The sequence below is a fragment of the Siphateles boraxobius genome, unplaced genomic scaffold (genome assembly GCF_051911475.1).
Source record: "Siphateles boraxobius isolate OS27281-9 unplaced genomic scaffold, OSU_SipBor_1 31, whole genome shotgun sequence".
Taxonomy (NCBI): domain Eukaryota; kingdom Metazoa; phylum Chordata; class Actinopteri; order Cypriniformes; family Leuciscidae; genus Siphateles; species Siphateles boraxobius.
The window spans coordinates 2,804,070-2,813,368 of record NW_027508931.1 but is presented as its reverse complement, the minus strand read 5'-3'; the positions used below and the strand labels follow the sequence as shown (position 1 = coordinate 2,813,368).

Below are 9,299 nucleotides of genomic sequence, written 5' to 3'. Positions count from 1 at the left end.
ACATCATCACAGACCCCAAGAGAATATTCCAAGTCCCCCACAATCTTGGGGTGCATTCACAACACTTTGAGAGTTGTCCAACCATACAGTCTGAATTTGAATTTGGAATTACAATAATCATGGTAACAACAATTAGAGCCATCTGTTGGCACAGTCAGAAGAAGAAGAAGAAATGTATTTGAAGGATAGCCCCTTGAGATGTATCATCTCGTTTTCCAGGGGGTCCTAAAGCTATTTGAGGTTACCGCAATAGTAAATAGGTTAATCTGTGAGACCATAAAAAAAAGAATTTGACTTTACACACTGGACTAGAACAACCTCACAGTTAGACACACTTGAAAACATTGTGGGTTTCCTCATATTGCTCAATTCTGTACCTTCATTCCACAGCATGACTGCATTTTTGTAAATTTTAAGGAAAAACTACTTGAATTCTTGAGGCTTGAAACTACTGAATTCTTCTTGATTAAGGGGGCAATTAAAGTGATAACTGGACTGTAGGTGGAGAGTGGTAGAAACTGGTTCTTTAACATTGTGGGCTTTAGTGTGATCAGGATGTGACTCACTGATACTAACATACATCACAGTCTGTCTTGACTTTTGTCAGGCTACACTGACCAAAGCAATTAAAAGAAGAAAATTACACAAGATTGATTCATAGAAGGGAATACCCTGTTGCCAAAAATAGTGATCTACAATAATGAACTTCAACTCCAAATATAGCCCTATGAGAGTGCGGACTTTCATCATTCTGGACTTTAAAAGGAACAACATATTTGGTTATAGTTAAAATCAGCTGTAACTTTCATTTATAGCAGTAGTTAACCTCAAGTGTTCTCAAGAGAATGGTGTGACATAGATTGCACACTGCAGAGAAAAAAGAATCGCCGGTGCAGATGTCTTCTTAATAATACAATTTATTTGAGGTGCATAGCAATGACTAACATTTCGATGTAAAGTTACATCTTCATCAGAGTCCTTGGAGAAAATGGGCAATGAAGCCATTAATAAGGATTATCAACAGGTGTGATTGTGCGTAAACCACCCAAAAACACACCCATCTAAACCAAGGTGCCACATTCACAAATCAGTCATTAAAGGGCAAGTGCCCACATACAAGTATCAAACATAAAATGTACACAATACAATGGGAATCGTAGTATCTTCATTTTACATAATGTATTTTAATAAGTTTAAATGTTTAGAGAAAGCATGATAAACTCAATTCTTCTTTTAGATTTTAGTCCTAGAGGTTCAAGAGTATTAAGTGTATGAATCCAAAATGCTTCGCTGCATAGACGTTATTGATATCACCACCTCTGGGTGTGGGTGTAATTTTCTCAATTCCCCAAAACTTCAATGATGCAGGGGAACCATGATTGGCCTGCTTATAGCCTCGCCATGGCATATGTTACATTCTGGGTACGAATTGCTGTTTTGTGTTCAGCTATTCTTAGTTTAAGTTGACGTTTTGTTTGACCTATGTACACCAATCCACAGGGACACTTTAGAAGGTATACTACATGAGTACTGTTACAATTGAATGAAGAAATAGAATATTTCTTACCAGTACGTGGATGTGAAAAGTCTTTGGCATTGCATTGGTCGAATTGGATACATCGCACACTGCCAGTGTTGGTCAGTCATCTTAAAATGCCATAAAATTTTTTCAAACCAACAAATTTTTTAAGTATGATGTCAGGTCAAGTGCAATCAGATTAATCTATGAAAAATGTATCCAAAAGATTTAAATGACACTGCTTAAAATTTGGTGAATTTAAGGAGATGAAGCCTGACTCACTAAGTGAACAAGACTGAATTATAATTTCAAGGCTAACACAAAATGACTCACTGTCATGAGAAGAGATGTAGAAGCTTTACTAAATGAAAAAAAAGAAGAAAAAAAACCTTAGGAAAACAGAGAAAACCTGCTTTGCTTGAGGGCTCAGTTAACGGCAAGTCTTGTGACAAACACGGAAACACATGAGAAAGTAAAAAAAAGTTTATTTACAAATTCTTTCACACTTCATGACATAAACAGCACTATTTCTTTTTGTAGGTTTGGATGATTATGGCTGAAAAAAAAAGTTAAAAGCCACAACAGATTTGTTGCTTCCACAGAGACAAGAACTAAAGCTATTTTACAATTTCACCGTTTTTACAAGAGTATGACCAGATTTTTAACCTTCAAAAGATACACAATTTAAATACTCAAGATGTGAATGATGGAATATTTTAAGCGAACTTATTCATACAATTAAATGTGGATTTAGCTACAAAATTAGTAATAGACATTTTTCAAGTCTATACATATCAAAAGCCACACTGATGTAGTCTTATGCATGAAAACATTCCTCCAAAAATATTTGTTCTATGCAGTCACTCAAGTAAGATCTAAAAACTGATGCTTCGTACTGAGCACAGTACCAACAGTCATTTCATCCAGGACAAGGTCATTGACCACTGGGACTGTGACTGCTTCCAGCTGGCTCCAGTTAAAGGGGGAACTTCCTTCAGCTGCCTCCAAAATGTTACTATACTTGTGGTAGGAAAGTTGAGACCACAGCCATGGGAAGCCCAGAAAAACAATTGATTTTCTCATGGTGCTCCTGCCAGATGTAAAGACACTAGAAGGCATAGCGTGTTCTGATGTCTTCCAGTTTCTTTGACACTTCCGGAGGTGTGCGGTCCAACTCCTCAGAGACACTCTTCTGCTTATGGGGGTCCATAGAGTTAAACTGCTCACACAGGTCTCCATCGATCACATTCTAGAAGCATACAAGCAAAGTCAATGAGAAAAATGACCAATAAGGGACTTAAATAGTCTGAGTATTTGCAAAATAATGGTATATTAGTTATCTCTTTTAAGATTCTGCATTTAAGTATAAGTGAATAGTTAAGAACTAACTAAAAAGTCTGGTTAACACTAGGGCTTCACTGATCCGATATTGGTCCGACATGACAAATCCAAATCTGATCCTGTCAGTATGGTTGTCACCATTAAGTTCGAAGGAGAAATATATGCACAAATATTTTTATAAACTAAAGTCCAGGTCTTTTAAAAGGCATTATGTGGCTTTATTTTTTTTACATTTTATAAAATAGTTGGATTTAACCTTTTCATTAGTATACTGCAACCTTAATGGTCACTTATTATGCCCTTTTTTAAAGGCTTGATTTTGGGGTCAACTAGAATAGTTTTCCATGCTTGAATGTTCAAAAAACACCCTTTTCACATTTTTGCATCACTTCTATCACACTGTTTAGTTCTCTATTAAAAGTGCAACATACTCTGATTGGTCGGCTGGATCAGTGTGTTGTGATAGGTCAACCGCTTAAAGTGCGTTTAAGAAATGTTACGTCCCTTACCAACCACGAGTTTAAATGCACTACTAACACAACTCAACCAGGCCTTGCCCACCACTTTTTTGTGCATGGCCTTGGGCGGGACTTATTGAAATGGGGAATATTGTGACGTGTACGTTCCCGGAAGAAAACTCAAAGTCGCAGTATCGGTATTTGTATCAGATATAAAAAGGGGTATCGAGCCATCCCTGGTTAATACTAAAGCTGTGTAATGTATAAACTGTGTGTTGGTCCTTACCTTCACTGGGAAATAATATGAGCGGAAGCTGAGGTGATCACGACCACACAGAGGGGGAAACTCAGAGCGCATGTGCATCTCCAAGTGCTGGAAAAAGTCATGATCCTAAAGACAGAAGAGACATAGTTTATTTTCACAAATAAAAAACTTATTTAATTATAAAATTAAAATATGGCCAACCTTTATTCAATAATTTATTTAATGAGTTTGATAACTAAAGTTGCACCATACAAGTCAAAGTCTCTACTTTGATGGCCTGAATGCAAGTGCCCTGATCAGAGGACTTCACCTCTTCTACTTCGGTGGTTTTAGATTTATGAAAGACCATTGCACATTAGCATTCCTCATGCAATTATGAAAGACCGTTGCACACTAGCAATTACTAGTTAACACTAAGGAACTGTACCTCGTGAGAGGTGAACGGCACCAGGATGCCAATGCCTCCCGATAGCGTGGTGTACACAAGGGACTCTGATCCTCCAGGGATGAGGGTGGTTTTCTGGAGGGACAGCAAAGTCTCTCCTATGTGATAGTTAATAATCACTTCAGCCTGTGATTAACAGGGAAGAAAAATGACAGGTATGGATTAAATTGGGTCTTCAGAAGCATGTTTATTAAAAAAATTGTAAGTTATTTTATTCAAAATGTGTTTGTTTATAGTTTAATGCCATGCCAGCTACCCTGTCTATATTCATGGCGAGAAAGATTTTAATCATATATTTTAATAGATTTTTAAATTAAATAAAAATTCTAAAACTAGATCTGATTTAAACTCTTTTCATAAGTTAACTGAAAAATAAAGAGTTTAATCTATCATAGTCCATCAAAATATGCTTAAGTGATAATGGATTATTATTATTAAAGCTACAAGTTATTCAGTAAAGAGCAGTGGGTGATTCCCTCTTATCTTTCATTGTTTAATTAACATTAATTGCAGCAGCAGGTTTATTATATTAAGACCTAATGCACATATCTAATGTAATGTTACACATCAGATAAAATCAGCTGTATATATATATATACACACACACACACACACACACACACACACACACACACACACACACACACACACACACACACACACACACACACACATATACAGTAGTCAACATTTGAAGTAGATCAAAACCTATCATCAAAGTTATACATGAATTTTCAGATGTTGACTACTGTACACACAAACAAGAGCAAGACAGCTATGACAAATATGTTGGAGTATTAGACAAGAGAGTCTGTGTGTGTGGTCTGAAACAGAAATATATAAACAGAGCATTATGTATGAATAACCTTAACTGGTTACTTAGTGTAAATCTGGTGTAAACTGTTCAAACTAACGAACTTTACTCTGATTATAAACGCATACAGCTTTCCTATCATAACACCAAAACAGAACTTTAAGATATGCTGTTAAACAGAAAGTGTTCTTTAAGATTTAACCTTTTAAGAGTCCTATTCCATTTATCCATCAGCCACTATCAATAATCAGTATCCATTCTAATTAGCACTAGATTTCAGCAAATTACAATTAAAAAAAAAAAATCACAGAAAAAAAAAAATACTACTATCGGCTGATAACTGATATGGTCTCAATATATTGTGCATCCCTAGTCAAATTCCACAATAATGTTTTCACCAACCCACCCAATCCAGCTCAGTCCTAATTACACATGCTTTAGGTATGTCCATCAAAGCTAGACGCAAGTCATTGGTGTGCAAATAGGGACTTTCCCTTGAGTCCAACTAAACATTTCCATGCTACTAATCTGCACATAATGATCTCTGGCGAGAGGACAAAATTTGCTGCTGAGGTTTCAAAACCAGAGCAGGGCATGGACTCCAGCCAAATGTTTTGGGGTACAGGTCTGTGTGTGCGCACAAGGAGAACCGCAACCGCGAAACCAACCAGACAGACAAAAACAATGAGAAACAAGCGGTTAGGACAGCTCAGTGCCAAAGGTCTTGCGAGCAATTTCCGGGACCAGTGGGACATGAGGTATTGAGAAATGAGGCTAGCAGAAACTTCTACCTTTTGTGATGCTCCATTAAGCAAGCCTCTGTCCCACAATGCCTTGTTCCCTGTGGGGTCCTCATCAACATCATCGCTGGTATTGGGGGGTAGGCGAACCTGAAATTTTTTTTGGTATGAAATTAGTATGCAGTTTACCTCTGTTGCAAATATATGCAGATGATGACACTTCAATTTTTCTTTTTTCCTGAATTTACATGTAATTTTATTAGCAGTTGTAATGGAGGGAGAAAATGAACAACACGTCAATATATTAGATGTTAAAAAGCTCATCTATACTAAAATATTGCGTGAAGTGAAAGTTGGTTTACATTGACTTGGCAAACAGTATCTGGTAAATCTGTGATACAGATCTCAAAGCTCTCAAAAGCAAACAGGTGACAATACTCACAACACAGATATTTCCAAACTTATCCGCGGCAGCCATGGTGTCATAATCGAGCAGGCAGGCGGTTGTGACCCAGCGAGGATATGTATCGTCAGCAAAGATGATGAGCTGGTTCTCGTTGCGTCTGTAGCGCACCCAGAATAGACTCTCCTGAACATCAGACACAATCACACGCTGCCCAATAGTGTGGATGCCCGTCACCAAGTTAGGAACATGCTGCAAAAATAAGAAAAGGAGTTAAGTTACCACTTAAAATAATTCTGTCAAAGACATACAAATATAACGTTTCTAATGGGGCTGCCACTAACAATTACTTTGGTAATAAAATCAGTCGATTATGTTGATGATTAATTGAGAAATAGGACTATTATCATCATCAAAAAAAATATCAAAACCAAACAATAACATTCAAAATGACTTAAAATACATTAATTCTAACAACAAGGCAATAATATTTGGTTCAAATAAAGTATCAAAAGCAAGTTATGGTAATCATATGGTTTTATAGAACATAAAATACATAATATAAACAATCAACTTATGTACATTATGTATTATAATAAATAGGGGATGTAAGATACATTCATGTCCCAATTCGATACAAAATGTGGTACTGAATCACAATATAATACTATCGCGATATTTTAAGATAAATATTGTGTCTCCTCAGAAGACTTGGATTGGACCACTTGATTGATTATTTTTTACTTTTTTTGGGATCTTTTAAGTTTGGAGTTAAAAGCTACACTGTGTAATTTTTTAAGTTGATTATTAGCAAAAAAACACTTTGTTCTTTCAAAATTATATGTGCTCATTCATGTGTAATTACTTCCACCAATTAATCAAGTATTCTTGTAAGCGTAGAATCTGCCATTCAGAATACATAAGAGCGAGTCCATTGAATGGCGGCAGCGGTGTTGCGCCTCCATCTTGAAAATACATTAGCCAAAGAGGGACATATCTGGAAATTCAAGTTTCGCCTTTTGCGCTTTTACAGTCAGTGGCATCGTGTAGGGGTGGGCGGTATGACCGAATTTCTATTTCACGGTATGACTTATTTTATTTCACGGTAACGATATATTTCACGATATGGTTATTTATACATGTAGTTATTCTCGAAAAATCAACAAAAAGGGCTTAGTATAATAAATAAACCCAAATACTTTAGAAATGAAAAGTATTTCACAAGTATTTCACCTTGTTTGATTTTTCTTTTATTTGATAAATTATTTCTTTGGTAAACTATTTTGATAGCTAAATATAGTAAACAAAACAAACTCATCAACTTTTAGATGAACTGCCCCCAACTGATTGATATTAAATACAACTCATAGATGCAATTCAACGTTAAATAAAGTGTTGCTGAAAATTTTTTCAATTTCATGTTATTGCTTTACTTCATCAATTAGTTTATAATATCTGAATATTTTATCTTGAACTATTCTGTATTCATAATACATTAGTTACTTGATTTTAATTTTGTAGGATATTAGTAATACTATACTAGTTTATATGTGTTCCCCAGTACATTTTTGCCATGTCTATTTATTATACTGCGTTTGTAAGGGGCTTGTTTGGCTGTTTATTTTTATATCTGGCAACCCGTCACCTGGAGCTTTAATCAATTTAGAAGTGACTAGAAGGAGAGCAGCAGTATGAACACCGAACAGCAGCTACTGTTAGTGTTGACTAAGTAGCTTAAAATAATTATACACACCTTGTAACTGCGTCATTATTTGACCATAGCCCGGCGAACACTGACACACCGTGCTCCCTCTCAGTGCGTGTGCACGCGCGCGTCTTTTGCATCAGTAAAATGCGATCGGTTCATTTGAGTGTCAAGTTGTAATCAGGTATCGAATCAAAGGAAGATTTGATCAGCTGGTTCAGTGGCCAATTGTTTGGAGTTAGAAATGTATAACTCGCACTGCATATTTAGTCATTTTGCCTCAGATACAGGATTACACATTCGCTTTAACAAGAAGGTTGTTCATTACCACGGCAACCGCTTGAGTGTCATGCTGAATGCGATTTTCATGTTTAAAAAGTAACTATACATAAGACACGGAAAGACTATACATTATTTAAGGTTATTTCTATTCGTTACGGTATTGATATATGAACTGATGTTGTCAAGTAAGCTTCATGCTTTCCCCGTTGCGAACGTGCACTCCTCTAAACAGGTGCTGCACTTCTAGTGACTGCTGCTCATTTCCCCCCGAAAATATCACGTTAACAACAACCCTTTAGAAAGCGTAATTCCTTTGTAGGTCCTCTTGATCTGCTTTCTTCATGTTTCTTTGACAAATCTCAGTGTCTCAGTCTCAAGCACACTACACGTGAGTTAACCATGCCCACTTATTTACATGTCGCGGCATACACGGAATAAAAAAAATCTGTTACGGTTGACATTTTCTACTGCAGTAACGATATATACCGTCACACCGCCCAGCCCTAGCACCGTGACGAATGCGAGGGGGAGATTACTCGTGACTGTAGGCAGATTAGAAAGCCTGTCGAAGATTGGGGATCACGCCTATTCTCGAGGATATGTAACAGTCGCCAAGTTTACCTTTCCCTCCACCTTTAGCTTTTCCTCGCACCTCTGTCGCAACAACTGATCTGACTCAGCTCACGGAGAAAATTATGTAGCCCACGCTGTAAATGTTGCCTTACGCCATTAATCTCATACAATATACAGAATAACAATAGCACTTATACTTTACTAACATTAGCTTGCATTCATTAGGGTACCTGATAGCTGATGTTAGCAATGAACTGGTACCAAAATAACGAAAACGTTAAACTTATTTGTTTTACATAGAGGTCATAACCTATATGTTAACTGACTAAATAACTAAATGCAATTTGTAATAGTTTTCTAAAGTAACCTCATCACTTGAAGGAACACTAATGGACGAAGTTGAACTAGAAGCCATGTTAATCTTGGAATAATACGCCCTCGGAATGGGAGGGGCTAGAAAGTAATATTCAGTTGGTAGTCATATACAATTTCACCGCTAGATGGGAGAAAATCTTACAGTGTAGCTTTAAATGGAGGGACAGAAATCACTCAGGTTTCATAAATATCTTCTTTTGTGTTTGGAAGTCGAACGGAAATCTTATAGGTTTAAAACGACGTGGGTGGGTGAATTATATCTTATACAATAAAACTGAGCCTTGGATAAAACTAACTCTATAATGCGAATCATATTGTTTACATCAAAGATACATGTTGCAATTTTAGATAGTTCTCTCAATATAACAATGTATCGTTA

The 9,299-nt window shown here is 36.5% G+C and overlaps 1 protein-coding gene across 1 annotated transcript in view; it reads right to left on the bottom strand.

Annotated features, from left to right (window-relative positions):
* Window positions 1-1,987: 1,987 nt before the first annotated feature.
* sf3b3 (splicing factor 3b, subunit 3) overlaps window positions 1,988-9,299 on the bottom strand; it is a 38,669-nt gene continuing 31,357 nt past the window's right edge. Inside the window, exons 23-27 of the mRNA XM_077193351.1 lie at window positions 6,025-6,237; window positions 5,634-5,732; window positions 4,011-4,154; window positions 3,605-3,709; window positions 1,988-2,768 (exon numbers count right to left, since the gene is read on the bottom strand). Of these exons, the coding sequence (XP_077049466.1) occupies window positions 2,628-2,768; window positions 3,605-3,709; window positions 4,011-4,154; window positions 5,634-5,732; window positions 6,025-6,237 (702 nt within the window). The 3' untranslated portion in view covers window positions 1,988-2,627. The remainder of the gene's footprint in view (window positions 2,769-3,604; window positions 3,710-4,010; window positions 4,155-5,633; window positions 5,733-6,024; window positions 6,238-9,299) is intronic.